Source organism: Echeneis naucrates, chromosome 24 (genome assembly GCF_900963305.1).
Source record: "Echeneis naucrates chromosome 24, fEcheNa1.1, whole genome shotgun sequence".
NCBI lineage: Eukaryota > Metazoa > Chordata > Actinopteri > Carangiformes > Echeneidae > Echeneis > Echeneis naucrates.
Genome location: NC_042534.1, coordinates 12,166,961 through 12,186,897, shown reverse-complemented (window position 1 = coordinate 12,186,897; position 19,937 = coordinate 12,166,961). Strand labels below are relative to the sequence as shown.

The 19,937-nt window shown below is 39.8% G+C and overlaps 2 protein-coding genes across 6 annotated transcripts in view; both read left to right on the top strand.

Moving 5' to 3' along the window:
• Positions 1–6,274, top strand: part of plcb1l (phospholipase C beta 1-like) — a 92,648-nt gene extending 86,374 nt beyond the window's left edge. The window contains exons 33-34 of one of the 2 annotated variants that reach the window (XR_003840468.1): positions 3,417–5,121; positions 6,088–6,274. Coding sequence is in view for 1 of the 2 variants with exons in the window: in XM_029496381.1 (XP_029352241.1) it covers positions 3,417–3,641 (225 nt within the window). In the remaining variant the exon portion in view is untranslated. Of the gene's footprint in view, positions 1–3,416; positions 5,515–6,087 lie in introns of those variants that run through there. The other variant, XM_029496381.1, reaches the window with a different exon arrangement.
• A 2,179-nt stretch (positions 6,275–8,453) lies between these two features.
• plcb4b (phospholipase C, beta 4b) overlaps positions 8,454–19,937 on the top strand; it is a 54,854-nt gene continuing 43,370 nt past the window's right edge. For all 4 annotated transcript variants that reach the window (XM_029496384.1, XM_029496387.1, XM_029496386.1 and 1 more), the window contains exons 1-2: positions 8,454–8,708; positions 11,957–12,002. The gene's annotated coding sequence lies outside the window, so the exon portion shown is untranslated. The remainder of the gene's footprint in view (positions 8,709–11,956; positions 12,003–19,937) is intronic.

Here is a 19,937-nt window from a genome sequence, read left to right as displayed (position 1 = left end):
TAAAGGGATTTCTTTGCTGCCAAACTATTAAAATTTCATATGGAGAGTGAGGATCTTAAATCCATACATCAGTTTGAGCTCTCTGCTCTCTAATGAGTCTTTATTTTTGTCATTCTGCAGGATTTTTTAAAACTCAAAATATAAACTTTGATAAAAGCAAAGTTCCATATTTATCGCTCAGCATCCAAACTTGTCTCTCTGAGAGCTGCCTGGTGCCCTCAGACACTTGTGTCCCCTACTCCCACCTCCGTCACATGAGCCAGGGTGTCATCAGATGGGAGAAAGATGACAGCTTTAATCAGAGGGTGTTTGTGCCTCAGCAGACAGGGTAAAGACAGGCTGCACATGTACACACACATACACACATTTCAGACTGTCCCACCCCTAAGTAGGTCATGCGCAGTGCAGAGCAGGGAGAGAGAGATGAACTGTGGTACATCTTTAGCCATCTGGTTGTGATGTGCTGGATGTCCATCATGTTAGACCCACAGAGAGAGAAAGAAAGAAAAGAGGAAAAGAGAGCAAGAAGAGGGGAGGCATGTTTCAGAGAAGGTGACTTTGAGATGTCGTGCTTGGTGGGGGCTTTGCAGGCTTGACTGGACTGCCCAAAACAACACAAAGACTCCAGACAAGAGTGCCTTTTTTACACAAAGACACAGAGCATCAAGCAGAGAAGCTGTCTGGCTGATTGATACTGGACCTCACTCATGTAGAGTTGTACAGCGCACACTCAAAAATGGTCTCACAGCATGTTTTTCACCCCAGTTTTAGACTGAGCTATGCCAAGCAGACAGGACTTCACAGTGGGGGATACATCTGGCAAAACGGAAAAGTAACCTGTGGATTTCTGAAGTATTGAATTTAATGTTGTTTGTGTTTTGACAGAAATAATTCACTGCAAACACCCTAAAATAAAGTCAAGCTATCATAAACATGCTTATAACTGAAAAAAGTACATCACATTTTAAGTCATTTGATTGTAACATACATTGGCTGATTCAGTATGTCATCCTATAGACAAAATTAAGTTGGTACTCAAAAGTTTTGTGGTTTGATACTTGAACCATAATCATACTTAGACTCACAGTCATAATCTACTTAACCCAGTATCCGTCTCATTGGCAGCACAGCACAGCATTTAACTGGTGTCAAGATAAAGTCATTTGCAACAGGTTTTCTCATTTCTTTATGCAGTGCTCTGCATGGAAACTAACTGGAAATCTCATAAAGCGAGGCGGAGAAGGCAAAAATTGGAAACTCATGAGTGCATCATGGCCGTCCTTGACCTCCTTTCCTTCTCTCCTCTCATCCTATCTCTCTTATAGCTGAGAAGTAATGCAAGCTGTATTGACTGGAGGCCTTAGGTTCAGTCATCTTGGAGAACTGAGCTTGGCATTTCATGGCATTTTCTCCCTGAAGTTCCTGCATGAGGACAGATGAAGTTAGAACTTTTTAAAGATTTATAACATCAGTATTGCCAAAATCTGTTTTTGCCCCGAGTCAGTCCATCTTACATTTTCTATCAGGATTTTTTTGTGTTCACTTTTGAGTTATTCAAAGCTTGAAGTGAGGCCCTTAAAAAACTCCAAGGTACTTTCGATCTCTCATAATGCTGACGTGACTGTATTGAGCTGTGAGACTTTGACACCATTCATCTTACCGGCTTTTCTTTTAATTACTGCTCTCCCATGGGAGCCAGTCGGGTAGTTAAACAGAGAAATCAGCATTACAGCAATTATTGGCTCACAATGAAATGAATACAATCTTGTCATCTGTAATCATTGGGGGCATCTATGCCTGGGAGAAAACAGCTTCTCCTCTTGATTTCTCACCAAGGGGAGAGTGCGTATGGGTAATGGTTGCAAAGGGGATTATGGTCTACCTCACCTGACTGAAGTATTCACCAATTTCTGAATGCAAAGGTTCAAGGCCCTTTTCTGTATATCACTGTATTTTATTTATTTTATTTTATTTTTTTTTTCAAATCAAATATCAGTCTCTATTGCAGCATCAGTTGTATCTCACGCAGGCAATACAAAATGGACAGTGATTGTTAATAACGCTATGAAGGTTAAACTCTTTCAAGGTGCTTAAGTCAGTATTTTTTGCAATTATGCAGCTTTCAATGTTCAAAGTGGTTCCTCATAGTGACAAACAGATTGAGAATAAATATGACAAAGCAGTTCCTTTAGCTTTTGTATTTATTTATTTATTTATTTATTGTGGCCTTCCAAAACTTTGCTGTTTTGGCTAATCTTCACTGTTCTCTCAGATTCACTGGGCAGCTGCTTTCAGTGAAGCACTGCTTTTCATGCTTATGAGGTACCAAACCATAGACGAGTGAGCGTGGTGGAGCATTTAGCTGCTAAGCAGCCAGATATTTCCACTGGGAGTTGGTTGCAACCAAATTAAATATAAAAGAAGAGTGAATTTTGGACGTGTATTTGTTGGACTGCCAGAATAATTGCTTAAAATAAATGGTAATGCTGCTCTATGTTTGATGGATGTTAAAATAAACCACAGTTTGCTCAAATGTTCACCCTGGGTGATTATGTTTTAGTGTTTTGTTTATAGATTGTTGTGTTGCCTCCAGGTGGGCAAAAGAATCTATTAATACAGTTGTTTGAATGCCTTATTCCATTCCCTAAAATGTATAAATTAGGGTTAATTAAATTATTTTTATATAGTGTTCAAAGTATATCTTTAACTGGTTAGACTTTATCTGTTTTTTGTTTTAATTGGAACCAGTGTAGCATTTACATAAATATATGTTTCCAACTTTCTTTTCCCTATTATCTGTATCTTGTCTTGTTATATTAAACTCATACATATCAAAGCAGCAGGAAGGAACAGTTTTGAAAATTGTTGCTGGTGGTTCAAAAATATTGACATTCAATATTTGGAGAGAGACAGCAGAACGCTATATGTACACTGCACTTTAAAGGATAGTATAAAGTTTCTTGCAGTATAAATAACCAAATTTTTGCCGTCTATTGCCTCAACAGGTCAATGACACATTGAATATTTCCCAGGGCTGGTTTTTATAGATGTCATACTGTTCACATTGTCAATTAGGCAACTTATGATTGTTGACTTTATTCTCTTCTGATATGATTTAGCTGTAATCATGATGCAAATAAGTTAAACTTCATATCTAAAGGCCACTTTTATAACCTCTATGTGCCAGACACAGGGAAAGCACACGTTGTATGCAGTCCTACACATCCAGACCTTGATACATCCCTGTGTTATCAGGAATTCATATCCACAGGGATATTTTTGTCACAAGTTAGTGTGACTACTTTACTTAGTTGTGTTACTAATGACACAATTTGAGGATATACTCTTGTAGTTGCGTGGCTGTCTGTTATGTACGAATTCTTAGCTCATGTGTTGCGTATGTCCTTCTGCTGCAGCTACAGAGCGACCTGGACCAGGAGTACCAGGACAAATTTCGCCGGCTACCTGTGGAAATCCAAGAATTTGTTCAGGACAGCAGCAAGGCCAAGCTTGGCGACGATGGTGTCCATGGAAACCTTGTTTCCTCCTCAACAACAGAGAAGCTCAACCACAAAGCGTCGCAGTCTGAGGACGACATTGAGGAGGGCTCGTCGGAACGAATATACGACACGCCCCTTTAAAGGTCTGACCTCGGCCCTTTGTGCTACACCAGGACACTGATTGGTGGATGTGTTTGTGACCACAGATCTATGATGGGACTGCCCCAACTTTGGTCCTAATTTTAACCAGTGGGAGGATTAGATCAAATCTGAGCCTGAATTGGTGAGTAGAGGTCTTCTCTACATAGAGTGCAGTCTTGTGCAGAAAACCATTTCATGTAAATAGTACTTTTTGTGTATTTGTATGTTACCTGTATGTTGTCGTCTCTTTCAGTACGGCCACAGGATGTGTTACACAGCACTAACTATTTGCAGGAAATAATTTACTTGAACTATTGCACAGAGAGAGTAGTTTCTTTTTTATTATTTTTTATTATCATGTTATTGACAGTAGTAGTGGTCAGTGAGGTTTGTGGTGCCAAGGTTTCGAATTCACTTACAATGGACATTGTATGTTAAGTGGAGTCAACTTGAACTGTAAAGAAACCACTGCATATTCAGCCTCTGAAGCTTCCATCTTTATAAGATTTAGATTCACCCTTTCATATTTGCACTATGTAACTGTCTCTCTTTTACTTTAGCCCAGAGGCACTGGTGGCTTGCTGGTTCTCAATTTTGTTCTCACAGAACTAAGCCTATGTGTTGCTGCTATTTTGTTTTAAAACCATAATTTTTTTAACCATTATTTGGTTTGTATGATATTTGGCATGGTGATATTATGCAGTGCTCCGTCGTTCTTTTTAGTTTGGCTAGTTTTTGCGTTGTTTGTGGATGGTTCTGCCCAGACACCCAGAGAAAAGGTGGTGGCAAATTGTGCTGTACAGTATCTGCATGTATTTGAACAACTGTAAATGTTACAGTAGCTCTGTAGCAGAGATGTTTATTAAATGTAAATCTATTTTCTCTTAAACATTTAAACTTAACGTGCAAAACAGTTAGCCCAGTGTGGCCTGATGCATCACTGTGGCTGAACTGCACTAAAATAAGTAACAGCACTCCTTTTTCTTTAGCTCGCTTCAGTTTACAGGTCACTCATTGTATTCCTTACCTTTGTCCCTTCAAACTAAAACTGTCAAACCAGGGCCTTTAAACTGAAGAAGAGGATCCTGCTGTAGTTCCTCTCAACTGGTTCACTATGTACCAACAGGGAAATATGTGAGCAGGTTGCCAGTAAACAGAACAGAAATATAGGACCATAGGAAATATGGCACCCACTAGCATCATTCTTAATATTCATTAACAATTGATAGCTATGGTTCAAATGGGGAAACAGTTCAGTTATTGTGACCCCAAAAGCTAAGTTAATGTCTGCAGAATACCAGCATTGCATATGATTCAAACTATTTCCTCTTCAACACTTGAATTGTGTCTGTTTGGGTACCACAAGGAAGTGTTTTTGACTTCCTAACTGTCTAGTGCCATTGAACTCACGGGTGTGTCATATCATATTTCAGCTGAGTTTCCTTAAAAAAAAAGTTGAATGCGAAGGATAACCTGACATGTAAGTACAAACTTTTTAAAAAGATGATATTGATGTGAGAGTCCTGTGCCTTTGAATAGGTTTGCCTTGTTTGATGTTGAATGTGTGAAATGCATCATTGTTTAAATTGCCATTATATTAAATGAAGCTGTCTGATATTGAATAGACCGTGTGCACTTTTTAGTATAGTAACACTACTGAGTAATGCTTGTGATGAGCAGTATTTGACGTGTCTCTAAAAAAAAAAAAATGCGAAAAACCCTTCTTTTATGTCTTGAACCACTTTATTTAACAGCCCCTTCATCATCATCTTAAGTGTATGCACTCTGGAAATGTAAATGTATGTATGACATAAAGGATAAAACATGAAGTGGATCAAAAAAAGATATATAGTGTAAAGGGAATTTGCCTGTAATTAAAATAAATGTGGCTATTATTGTACTTTCCTGGAGTGGAGTTGTGTGTCTTTTTAATTTGGCATTATTCAAAGTAATGTGTACGTTTTAATTTTTGTTTTCACATCTTAGTTTTATGACAGTGGATGTGATATGTTTTTATCAACTGTAGTCCACTTGTCATTTTATTTTCTTTATTTCCTGAGCTTTTCCATCAGCCTCTCGTATTCTGTGATCAAATAGTTCCCCTGAAGAACTATTGTCTTATTTTTTATTTAGTCTCTAATTTTGGGTCGTCTGCATTTTGTTTGCCTTAAGATGTGTCACTTGTCATTGTCTTGTCATGCCTTACTGTTTTCCTTGATATAGAGATTTCATTGTTCACCCACAGTCTTTGCAACAAGGCTCAGACTAGATAATAACGGTGGGAAAGGGAATGAGAGAGACTGAAGAAAGGCAAAATGCGCCTAACTGAACAATGACCCAAACCGAGCTAGAGAGTGTGTTTGGGAACATCTGTGAACGGAGTGGGCATGTATGTAATGTATTCACCGTGCATATGTTACTGAACATCTATGTACGTCACATGCAGGGGCTGGGAGAAGTTGGGAGAAAGCCTTGATGACCTACTTCCCATCATCTCCTAGGTAACAATATCTGTGATATAAGGCACATGAAATCCGAGCTCTTCTGTGATTGATTCACTGGTTCCCATCTGAAGACTTGAGAGGCGCTGAAGTCAAGCTGAGTTGTTAGTATTTGTCTTAAAGGATAATACATCTGAATCACACAAATTAGCTATGATACTGGCACTATGCAAGGCCAATGCATGTTCACTGGTGGCCCTGTGTGTACTCTGTACCTTCTGCCTATTATCCTGTACATAAAAGTCTAGTCAATCATTTAAAAATCAAACAGAACTGAAAACTGAAGCTTTTTCAACTGAGAAATCCACTTCTGCTCATTTTTCATACCTTTCTCGTCGATTGGCATCAGACTGTTGAAGGGAATATTACTGTTTTCTGCGTGTTCTGAGTCTTTTCTGCCCCAGTAATATCGAAATATTGCTCATAGCAAATGACCAGAGATAACATATTTTTTACTCTTGACCATGTTCTCAAAGCTCGTGACACATTATGTGAGTGCTGTACCATGTGTATAATTTTTTATGTATATGTATTTTATAATGTCTTTGCTCAAAGACTCTGTGTGCATGGGAATTTTCAGCTGTTTGAACAACATATCCAAACGTTTGTTTGTTTGTTTTCTTCTTTTGTGTGTATGTTTGTGAGTATGTCTTTTCCAGATTTCATCAACACTATGCATTTTTTAGTCACAGCTCCTAGTCACAGAATCACAACAGAAGATAAGATGAGCCTGGTTGTCCATGACAACCACTGTGACCATTCAGAAGCCTCCATGCATAACAGTAACTAGGAAGTGAGCTAATTAACCCCAAGTTCAGGACAGAAGGAGAGTGGCTTTTAATAAGATTCTCTGTGTTATATAAACAGGGACGCCCCTCCAAATTCCCAGGAATACCGTCACCCTGTGTCAGTCCATCTGCTCCAGGGATGAGGAGGAGGATGTGTCCTGTAACTGGGATTTAATGAGGCACACCAGGACAGCAGAAGCAGAGGACCACAGGGTGCTGTTTAGAAGGTACACTGAGCACAAACACATACACACTCACAGACACATAAACACACAGCAACATTTACAGACACGTTATAGAACACTAAGAGCTCTCCACTGACTACTGAAATTCCTTGGCCTCAACTCTAATTCTTGTCCTGTCCACTTTGCCTCAGCTAGCCTAATCCTAAACCCTAAGGTAACGTTAACACTAAGCCTAACCTTAATCTAATCCACATCAGATTCTGAATTCCATTCTAATATTATTCGTAAGATAAGACAATGTCCTAAATTCTGAAATGGCCCCTTTAAATGGATGAAGAACGGCACAATGCCGTTGCTTTCAGGACTTTCCTCACCAGTTGATCAATCATGTGTTTGTTTATTTGTTTTTACAGAATTTAGTCAGCTCAGATTGGAAAATGTTCTTTCTGAAGGTACAGCAGTTACTGTTGCTTTTATACCCTACAGTGCATTTGCCAGGAAGTTGTGGTTGACTTGTAAAGAACTCTACTAGTCTTACACAAGTATTACTTAACATCAGGGCTGCTACCACTTGACATTGCAGGATAGACAAATGATGTGTGGCTCAAGAGCTTTCGGAGGATATATCCTGAAGGTGACATCTACAACAAACAGCCTACATTATAAACTGCAGACGCTAACTTTGTAACGCGACCTTCATAATGTGGTATGTTATGAGACTATAGGGGGCATCAACGTATCTTCACCTCTGCTGCTTCTTTTTTAACCTTTCCCTTTTTGTCATGTACATCCGAAGATTGTATCACTGATGATAAAAATGTTTTAGTCAATTCAAAAGTTATATGAAATAGTTTTCTGCATACCTATCAGTGATCTGCATGTATACTAAATACTGAAAATGAATTTAGCCTCACTTCAATGATTTCATTTCGTTCAAATACAAGTGCAACAATGATTTTGTTTTCCAGTATAGTAACAGAGAAAAGGAAACCTGAGCTGGCTGCCTGTAGTAGCTGTAGTGATGGCATCAGTAGTGCTGTGCTCTGCAGTCACACACAGACAGCAGCCTCTGTAGGAAAACGCTGCAGCTCTAGTGACTCTCCAAAGGGAGGAAGGGGAGCGGGTGTTTGTCTCTGTCTCTGTCTCCATCAGCGCATGGCGGCCACAGCAGTCAGCTGTTAAAGGAGCAGGGAGGAGCTGCATCTGGATCTGCTGGATGACTCACTCTGTCAACTGAAGGAACACTCATTCACTGGTTTGCACGCACGCAGACTATTTACGCGCAGGCACGTTTGGTGGTGGAGGGTGGAGGGGGGAGGGGGGAGGTGCGCGCCGCCGAGTTAAAGAGGGGTTCCTCATCAAAGCGCATCAGGGCCGTCCATTCTCCACTGGAGGGCGAGCGGTACAAGACGTCGGGACACTCCGGCAGCAGGGAGACAGACGGAGGGAGACGGCTTAGAGCAGCAAGAGCGACGGCGGCAGCTGGAAGACACACGGACAGAGAGAGAAAATCCCCAGCCGGACTCTGCAAAGCGCTGTTTCATACCCGCCGTCGGATTAAACCCCGTCCCCGTCCCCCAGCACCAGAATCACGTAAGAAACAAACATAAAGCTGTTTGAAATGTCTCTCCGGCGGCTGCTAACGGCGGAGCGTCCAGAGTTACTGTGAACCGCTCCGGTCTTAACGGACAGCAGCGGGTGGAGCTGTGAGGCGGATGCTGTGGACCTTTTCATTTAAACTCCATCACGCTAGCTCCAAATCCTGTCCGCATCATTCAGACAGCACACGCGCACACACACACACACACACACACGCACACACACCGCTGGAGACTGTAGCCTTTGCTAGCTTGCTAACCAGATGCAACGTTGTGGACCTTTTAGCGATGTGTTAGCGACTTTGTCCCGGCTCTGCTCGCCGTGCTGTCCCTCCCCTGTAAAACGGTAGGTGTGTGTGTGTGTGTGTGTTGGGGGGGCGTGATGCAATGCTGCCGGTATTGATGTTTCCGAGGCTGGAGGCTAGCCAGGGCAGCTAACTTTAGCGGGACGGAGCAGGAGCCAGCCGGCCGATGACAGGCACACTGAACACTGGCTGTAAAAGTCATCCGACTAACCGACATAGTCCGGCTCTTTTGTTTTTTTTTTTTATAGTATTTTTTTAGTCTAATATTTGCGCAGGTGTGTGCACACAACAGTTGACTGCACTGTAATATTTACAGCCTCCGAGCCGCTTGGGAATTGTAGTTAATTTAAATGTGCAGGCTGCTGCAGCTGCCTTGGCCACATCACAGCGAGCTGTCATTGATTCACTGTCAGAGAAAAACCCAACGAAAGCTCTGCCTGCTTTTGTTTATCATCCGTGTCATATCAGTGTGTGCTAACATAATAAATATGAAATTGGGTGTTTACAGAATGATGCAATTTTTTTCCCAGCACGTCCATTAATTGAATGGACAATAAAGGTGTTGATGCCTTCATGCTCATTCTGTTTGTATTGAAATTGTAAGTTTATTGGAGAAAATAATAATAATAATAATATTAATAATAATTGTATTTTTCTTTGATACCAAAGCAATTGAAAGAGTTTCTTTAATTGATGTAACGTCAGGCTGCAGGTTAATAATGTCAAAAACCTGTTTTATCACACATATCCAGAAGGCAGGCTGTGTTATTTGTCTGGGAATAACCTCTGAGCTTATTTGCAGTTCAAATAGCCCCATTGAAATGATAGGTTATTTTGTTTAAGCTTGTTTTGGTTGTCAGCCTCCAAGATTAATAAATGAATACGTATCGGCTGTGCTTCCACAAACTTGTTGCTTCAGCTATTCCACCTGTTCACACAGACGTGCTCTGTCCAGTCCTGCAGGGAGATTTTGGACATGGACTACAGTAAAATTACACAAGGTTGTCTCCCACTCCCTTCTCTCAAAGTTTGTCCTCTGTTGGCCATGAAAGATCACCACCTTATGTAAAGAAAAACAAATTCCACTTTAGCTTATTGACATTGCTGCCTCAACATTTTGTTCGTGATTACAGAGGGAAACATTACCTTCCCTCAATAACAATCCCTTACCTGTGGCTTAAACCCAGATGGGGACGCATTTGGCTGAGTAAAGGTGGCTAAGAAGCTTAAAGGTTAACTGAGTATGTGCCTGTGCTCTCCTCCTTTTTCTTCATTTTATTTTTTATTTATATATATTTTTTTGACTAACTATAATTGTAATTGTTATTTCTTTTTAGCACTCAGTGGTCTGTAATTTTTTTCTTTCCACAGACAGTGCTGCACATCACTGAGAGATCTTACTTCTGTGTATGTTTATGTGGGAACAGAAAGACGCCATGACCAGGGTTTCAATAATAATCCCTATCTATCATTTGCAAATACTGTGATCATGACTATCACCATGCAATTGTTAGTTTTAATATTTCGTGGATGCAATTTTATGTCCTATGATACCTTCTCATTATCAGACTTAAACAAAACATCACTAGATTCCCCTTTTTATTTTAGAATCGCTGATATATTGCACTATTCTTAGGGTGTGTTGTAGCACTTACCTGTCAAATTTTGACAGTTTGAAATTATATCTTTTTTGCCAAACGTCCAAAGTTAGCAAATTTTCTGTCTGGGTTGAGCTGAGTGAAATAACCCTGTCATGCCCTGCTTGATATGTGTCAGATATATTTTAGTCAGTGCAATGCAGGTGGTATGGGTGCAATTTAATTTACTGTTAAGACTTGAATGGCTTGAAGGTGCCTTTTGTATTTTTATTTTGATTTGCATCTCTCTGCGTTTAGCCAGTGAGAATAACAATATCCTTTCTTTGAGTGACACAGAGGCTTACAAGAAAACTGGATCTTGACTCTTTGATAAAAAGGCAACATATAATGGAAGAGGGGGAAAGTAAAACAACATCTCAACATTTTGGAACTTACAGGATTTTTTATTTTATTTTTTTTTTAGTTTTCCAAGATGTGAAAGTGTAGCAGCCATAGATATTAAGATGAATAGGCTATGAAAAGGTTCAAAGGCACACATTTCCCACTGTTGTCTTTAATTCTGTGTTAAGGCTGAATGTTGCTGTAGGGTTTGGTCCAAACAGCAATGAAGTGAGAAAATCTCTTTTTCTCTGTTAGTATGTTTTCACAGTAGCGTACTTGCCAACAGCATATTTAATTCCTTGAAGGTTGTTGGAAGTTTATTCTAGTGGGACTTGAGTTGGAATCCATTCCTCTGCCTGCCACTTCACTGTACATCTTGATTGCTTGTGCTCATTCACTCCTTTTCCTCTTTATTTATTCTCATGCTTCTCATTTTTTTTTTAGGAGATGGCTCTGGGCTTGATTAGCTGGATGGTCTCCTTGGTTTTGATGGAGCTATTGGGTTCTTATCATAGCACACTTTCTTCTTACAGCAGCCACGAGAAAGCTGTCAGTCAACCTCATGGATACTCAAAAGGCTCACAGCGAGATCTGCGTCCGTAGTGGTGTAGACTTACTGCCTATTTTATTGTTCCCCAAACAGATAAACTGGTACTCCAACTAACAAGCCCTGTGTTATGGTTGATTGTTTTAAACATGTTAAATCACAACCCGTGACATATCTACACCAGTTGTTAGAATCTGGCAAGCTGAAGCTGTTCTGAATCTCTGTGTCTATGTTGTGAGTTACTGTATGTTTTCCTTGGCAGTGCAGCGGTACAGGGATACAGGATGTGCTCATCTCTCTGGTACTAGCTTGAATCCTGTGTTTCCTACTGTATAGCAGGTTTTTAGACGTCAACCAAGTCTGGTTTATGAAGTTCTCTCTCCTTACCGTGTGTCCTATTTTGTCTTTGCAGGCCAAGACATGAGCTTCTCCCACTGAACGTTATTGATGCTGAACTGGTGAGTTTTGGGTTTGCTCACTGCCACGGATCACTGCAATATTTTCTTGTTGGTATTTTTATTCAGTTCCCAGTATGTCCTTCCTACCAGAACCTGTGGTTAGTAACCATCTGGTAGCAATTGGTGGACAGGCAGCAATCCTAGAATATAGTCTGGTGCAGAAACCTCTTCAGTATTACCTTTATCCAGTTCATATTAATAACCTAATATGCATTAAGTTAATTGATTAAAGCATATAGATAATGTGTGTGAAACATATGGCCTAATCCTGCCTGTAGGTCTACCTGACATTGAGACATCTCAGTGTGTGATCTGTTTTCTTTAATGTACAGAAGATTTTCCATCTAAGATAAAGCCCATAGCCACTTGACTCTTATTTTATCTTGTTCTTATCTTGTCTTTGAGGCCTCGTTAGAGATTACAAGTGCTTTTTTTCTGTAAAGTGTTCAACATTGCATTGAAGTTGCATTGGGAGCTGCCAATGACAGACAATTTATTGGATTAGTGCTGAATGATGAAAACCAGAGGCCTCATTTTTCACTTGATGGTTCATACACAACTGAAATGCAGGGCTCGTCCATCCATGGCCAGACATCACTCACCAATAAGCAGGTTGCTGGGCTGCTGCTGCTTTGATGTCCCTCCTGCCAAGCTAGAAACTAATGCGGCTGAGAGGTGATTGCTCTCTATAATATGCTCTGTATTAGTGATGTAATCTGTATTAATGATGTAATGTGTAGCATGAAGGCAGTCTGTCTGCTGGGCTTGATTAATTTTCATATGCTTAAAGCTTTATTTTTATTGAGATGAGAGAGATACATTTTCATTATCCATAAATTACACTTGCTTCACTGGAAGTGCTTATTTAATATTTGAGAACATGATATGATAGAAGAAAATACGGTAATAGTGCTGTCAGAGGGGAGCTTTTTTGAAAAAACAAAGGATGACTGAATACTTGACTCAAATATTGTTTAGAGTTCTCACTTTTAAACATCAGCGGTCCTGACAAGACTTCAATATTCCCTATTTGTGTGATTTTTAGAAATATCCTAAAATTCGTAGTGATTGTCAAGTCTAAGATGTATTCAGCATAAAGAGAAGCATGCACTGTAACAGTTCCCTCCATTTTGTCTTGATGTGGCAGTATATTAGCATAAATGTAAAAGAAGCGAATGCAGTTCCCATCTTTGTAGTCTGAGGGATAAAATGGTGCACAACAGATCTGGTTCATGTATCTCAGTTTTGTGGTCATGCTTCACTTTATTATACATTGTACAATGTAGCCTAGTCAGTACAGCAGAGACTGTGCATTTTCATCCCACTAAATTGTATGTCTTGACAAATTCATTACCAATCTTATCAAATACAAACCGATCAGTTTAAGAGGTATCATACGCTTTAACATTTTAAACATTTTAACATAAACCACCAGATAGTTTGATATTTATTGTCAAAGAACTATTTATTTTTAGGCTCAGTGGAGCCTTGGATTTCCATTTCCACCTGACTCTTTCAAACTGACTTCTTTTGTTGTGTAAATATTTTTAAGCCTTCAATTGTATATGACAAATTATTTGTGCAATTGTGTATTTAAGAATTAACCGTAGCTTCAAGGACAATTAACTGCTTTCAGACACCATCTAGAAATGATATGAGCTCAGTTTATATTTTTGGAGAACAGAGCTATTAAAGGGATAGCTCTTATATAGATGGTTCTCTAAGATAGTACGTGCAAGTAGTGATGAAAATCTTCATCATAATAGATGTCTCAAAAGTTTCAGTAACTCCCAGTCTGTGCCCTCTAGACCAATAAACCACTCAGCTCTACTTCGTCTTGCTCATCTTCAAACACAACTTAACTGGTTAAAACTGGGCCCCAACCAATACTCCAAATGTTATAAATTGATCTAAGATTTCACTGTTTTCTGGTTGAAGAAAGTGAGAGCACAGTGATGAGAGAGTATGTCTTCACCACAAGGGTAAGTGTAGCTTGAGGGTGAATATAATGACAGGGGTATTCTCTGCAGACTCTCAGACAGCAGCACAGAATGAGAAAGAAGGAGGGAAAGAGATGAAGAGCGAAAGCAAAGCAGACAGAAAGAGAGGGAGCTGCTTATTCTCACACCAACAGATGGGAGCTGCAGCCATCAAGTCAATATTTACTCTTTTTTAACAAAAAATTGGCAGCATTAGCTTAGCTGTTTCAGTAGCAGTCAGTGGAAGCTTCCTGGTTAGTGTGAAGGCTTTGCGGAGTCAAGACAACACTTATGCGAAGATAATTGTAGCTCGGCTAAACATGTGCGCTCTCCCGTCCCTCCGTCCATTTTAAATGCATACACACACACACACACTTGCGGCATGCATACTCATTTTACCCATGGCCCTATCCACAATGGGGATACACGTGAACGCAATTTGCACTTCCAATTAAACTGTCGACCTTTGCTCCAGAATGCAAAACTTGATTTTGTACCATCCTCCTCTGGATTCCTATTATTACCCAGCCAATCAGAGATTCCACTTACATATATAAGCTATATAAGCATTTAACCAGCAATGTGAACACAGTGAGTTTCACGTGTTAAATGCAAAGAGGTCCACTTCAGATCAGACAATATTGTCTGGAAGGAACTCCAGCCTTTTTGTGATTCAGAGGGGAAAGCCTGTTTGTTTTACGATATAGCTATGTGAAAGACCGACTTGAGGAAATGAAAACAGCAGAATACATTCGGCAAGGGTTAGCCTAAAGCATGCTGCCGAGCCTCTGACACAGCTCCAACACATGACTCTGTAGCGAGATCAGATGACTAGATAAACAGCAGGAATGTTGCTTCTTCCTCTTTCTACAGCACTGTTCTTGTCTGGCTGGGAAAAGAGGGAGGTGTGTGTGTGTGTGTGTGTGTGTGTGTGTGTGTGTGTGTGTGTGTGTGTGTGTGTGTGTGTGTGTGTGTGTGTGTGTGTGTGTGTGTGTGTGTGTGTGTGTGTGTGTGTGTGTGTGTGTGTGTGTCTGCACACACAGTATGTGCCAGAAGAGCATCTTTAATCAGCCCACTGCTGTACAACATAAGTCCAAGCAATGATGTAACATTTAGCAGCTGAGCTTATCACTTATCCTGCTCAGCTAAGTTGAAATGCAGAATACAGAGCAGAGCACAATTGTGCCTATTTTATTATTGACTTACATAATCTAATGGCTGTGAGGGAATGCCTGTTTTTGCAGATATCTCAGAGTAAAACAACATTAAGAGTTTGATAGGGTGCCAATTATGTATGTATGTATATTGTATTCTGTATGTATATTCTTTTTTTGCTTGTATGGAGGGAAGCAGATCAATCATATTTACAACTCCTAAAATGCCTCCTGAACTCTAGAATTAAGGGGAACAAACTTTAGGCTAAGTATAAACACAGAGTATAATGGGAAAACAGTTCCCTCACATGGGTTTCTGACCAGTGCCAGATATATGTCAAAGCCACTTCTCACATGTCATTTAAACAAACCTCTGACCTTACCACATAAATCCATTAGATGACTATCATAACAAACCGTGGAAGTTACGTAAAGTTTATAAAAGTGTCGCAATCAAAGCACATCATAAGAGGAGTGTTATAAATGTTCCTTTGGCAAATGCTGTATGACTTTTTTTTTTCTCTAAATGACAAGAGGAGTTAATTTTCTATATACATTTTTTTTTCAAGATGCACTTACTTAATCATGAAGACAGTTACTCAGGGAATACCCTCTTGAGTAGCTTTCATCTTCCCCATTAATAACTCCTCCTTACTTTCCACTGACCTCAACTGCTCTCTAGACTCTATCCAGATGTGTGATCTGAGAAATGCCACCAGGCTTTTTAGGATGCAATGAAGTTAAAGAAACTGGTGGCTGTTGATAACAGCTGTTGTGTATTCCACAAAGAGATGGTTGATTTGTTTCACAGTGTTTTCTTGGCTTGTTAAAATTGACTACATGGAAATCCCACTGATATCAGACTTTTATTTAGATGTTTTGAAGTTTTATTGTTGTTGAGCATACAGACAAGAATTGTTGTTGTTGTTGTTGTTATTTAACCCAAGGGCTCTAGTTGAAAGCTCCTCTGATGATGCTCTTCATATGCTGGTGTCAGGTTTGAATTAGCCCCTGAGACCCAAACTCTGATCCGATCAATGAAAACACATTTTCCATTCTTTTCTGTTTTCAGGAAATTGGGTTCGGAAATTGGTTGCTAATGTGTTAAAACAGCAGTTTATAGTGTAGCCAAACAATCACATCTTTTAATGAAGAGGTCAGTCAAAAATAATTGAAATCGATGTCACTCATACAAGTTGAAGGGACAGCCTGAAAATGCTCCTTTCTTTTCTCTATTTACTTACAAAACAAATATATATCTGGAGAAAAGCCAAAAATGACCCAGCCCTGCTTTTTGATAGATTTTTGATGAATGACCATGACCAGATCTGAGTTTAGGGTCAAATGCATTAATTTTGCAGTGACATCTGCAGAAAAACAGCCACCGTGGTTTGGCACTGACTGAATACAGCACTGGTAGGGCCATGGGAGAGTGAACAGTAAACTGTATGGCTCTCATAATTAGGATAGAATTAAAAATGGTAACAATTATTTACAAGCATCCCTCGTTTCATGTGAACCTCATGTGTAGGTAGGCAGTTTGAATCCAGCACAGGAATGGCAGTCAATAACAATAAACAATACTACTTTTCTTTTCTTCTTTTTTTTTTTTTTTTTTTTTTTAGTAACTGGGGCCTTTCTGTGTGGAGTCTACATGTTCCCCCAGTGATTTCCTCCAGGTACTCTGGTTTCCTCCCAACATCAAAAAACATGTATTTTTAGGCTAATTGGTTACTTTAACTTGCCCGTAGGTCTGAGTATGAGTGTGAGTGGTTGTTGGTCTCTGTCTGTATGTTGACCCTGTGATGGACTGGCAACCTGTCCAGGGTGTACCACACCCTTGCCCCCTGTGAGCTGGAAAACAGATAAGCCGTAGAAGATGAATGAATGAATTGTGGAATGTAAATGCGTGGAATGGCTGTTGAAAAACAGTATATGTAATTTCAAGAACTGAGTGTGATGTTTTTTTTTAATGTTGAGAACTAAAACAGCATAACATGAGAATATATATATATATATATATATATATATATATATATATATATATATATATATATATATATATAGAGAGAGAGAGAGAGAGAGAGAGAGAGAGAGAGAGAGAGAGAGAGAGAGAGAGAGAGAGAGAGGAGAGAGAGAGAGAGAGAGAGAGAGAGAGAGAGAGAGAGAGAGAGAGAGAGAGAGAGAGAGAGAGAGAGAGAGAGAGAGAGAGAGAGAGAGAGAGAGAGAGAGAGAGAGAGAGAGAGAGAGAGAGAGAGAGAGAGAGAGAGAGAGATCCTAAACACCACGTGAAAGCTACACTTTGCATCAGAAATGATAATAATAGATTATGTGATACAATATTTATATTCAATGGGGGTATCAATTCACAAATAGTAAAATGCAATTTTAAGAAAATCCATGTCTGAAAAGACTGCTTATGTAAGGGATAAAAGTTGGCTGATCTGTGTACATGTGTGTTAGACCCAGATTTAATATTTGTCTTGTTATTGAAGACAATTTTCCATCATTCTCCAAGGCACAAGGTGATGTTCTGACTCACTAAGCAGAAAAACTCACCACTCACCTCTCTCTGCCTCGGTTTTACTCTTTCTGGCTGCCTCTCTTTCTGCATACACCCTCAGGGAGCTGGCTCCTGACAGCATGATACAGAAAAGGAAAAATATTAAAGTCAAAGTGCATGTGAAATGTTTTGGTGCATCTCTTTGTCTGACTGTCTCCCTCTCATTCTCCACTGTTCTGTTTTTCACAGGATGCCTTTCCTTTTGTCCTTACCTCTCATTTCACTTTTGCCCAAATTCTCATCAGAAGACACTAAAACAGATTGCTCTTTCAAATCATTCATTCAGTTCAAGTCAATGCTGGTCTTTTTGTTGATCTGTAGTTTGACTGCATCTGTAAAATAAAAATAAAAAGATTTGTTCTTCTGCTTCTAAATCTTCAAGTGAAAATACAAGTATCATCCAAGAAAAGAAAATACAATTACCATCATAGAAGTATTACATTATTCTCTCACTTGCCAATAGTTAGATGTGAAGATAAATGCCAGTTTGGCTCCTACTAACTCATCATTCTTTCATGTTCTTTGTAGATATAGTCTTAGAATAAACCTTTTTAGGGCTAGTTGTTTGAGGTCACTGGCCACAGAATCACTTTCCAATATGGTGACCCTCCTTCAACCCTCTCAGGAGTCCCACAGCCCTATGGGACACAGCTGCATGAAAACCAGGAGGCGGGGTTTTCTCAGAGTGCTCCTCCAGAGTTGGTGTTGTTTGATATTGCCTTCATAGTTACTCTAAGAAGATGATAGCAAAGGAAGTTATCTGGCAGTAGGAAAATGAGAGCTGCTTTCTCAATACCCTAACAGGTGCTGTTCATAGCAGCATTACAGCCAAGAGTGAGTCCCACAGAGAGCAGCATGTCACGCTATGGGGTGGGTTGATTTCCTGAGGCGGAGAGGCTGTCAGCTTTTGATCCCCCTAACCAATTTCTTCAGAGCCAAATTAGTTTATAAGACATATTTTGGTGGCTGTCACCTTTTAAGGTCATTGTGCTTACTAACTTTTACATTATGCAGGTGTATATATACAGTATTTACACACATTTTTTTAGATGTCACTTCCCTGCTTTATATTCCTGTTGTGAGTAATGTCAAATTTATTTTATAACCAAGTTTCTCCTATATGTGTGTTTAAAAGGTTGCACAAAATACTCTGGTATTTTACATTGGACTATTCCAGGTAGCATGGATGATGTCACTTCCCTGCCATATCCTGTCTTGTTATACTTGTGGGAGTGTGTGTGGGTAGCTCTGTTAACAGTGCTGTCCTTTTAATCAGCACCCTGTGTGTTTCCCCTGTGGAGCTGTCATTGCTTGACTGATAACAGTAGAGCCATCACTTTTACACCATTTAAATTTTGTGGCAAGCAGGGGTGAGACTACAAGCCACGTACCTGTTGCCCTAATAAAAGGAATTATTACTGCTTAATAAGGTGACTTGGAATACACAGGCTGAAACAGAGGAGGGAGGAAGAGCAGATAATAAAGTATCTCCAGCCTGTGTTTAATATTTTGTGTCCATCACTGGACTACAAAAGCACAGGTTGCTGGGCGTTTCTGTGGTAGCACTGCTTACTACCAGTTTGTGAGTTGAAAGTGAACAGGTTTGATTTAGAAATATTGAATAATAGCACTGAGCGTGAGTGGTTGTTGGTCTCTGTCTGTGTGTGTTGGCTCTGTGATGGACTGGAGATTTGTCCAGGGTGTACCTCACCCAATGTGAGCTGGGATTGGCTCCAGCACCCCCCATGACCTGGAAACGTATAAGCCGTAGAAGATGGATGAATGAATAATCGAATTATCATGTACTGTTGTTTGTTATCCCATTCATTCTTCTACCAGCTTCAATTCTCATTTCTTGTAAGGGATCACTGTTGCACCTGCTTTAATGTTTGAATTATACAAAAATGAGGATTAAATCATTGTTGCATTACTGTACTTCAGTTAAACTCCCCTAAATTAAAGTTCATTACTTTTTTTTCATTGCCATTTTAATCTGATGACTCAGACTATCTTTGTATCCAAAGTCATGTCACAGGAGAGCGTGTTTCTTAAATGTATTTTGTATTTCAAATTTTACTGTTTGAGGTTCATTGCCTTGCTACTTGAGCCCCACTCCACTCCATATTAGTCAGCCATGCACATCTTTGCTGTCCCACAGTCCAGGCTGCACTTCATTTGATGGCCCTCTGGGTATGACCTCCCCGAAGGGACCCTGTCATCCATCATCTATCATTCTAGT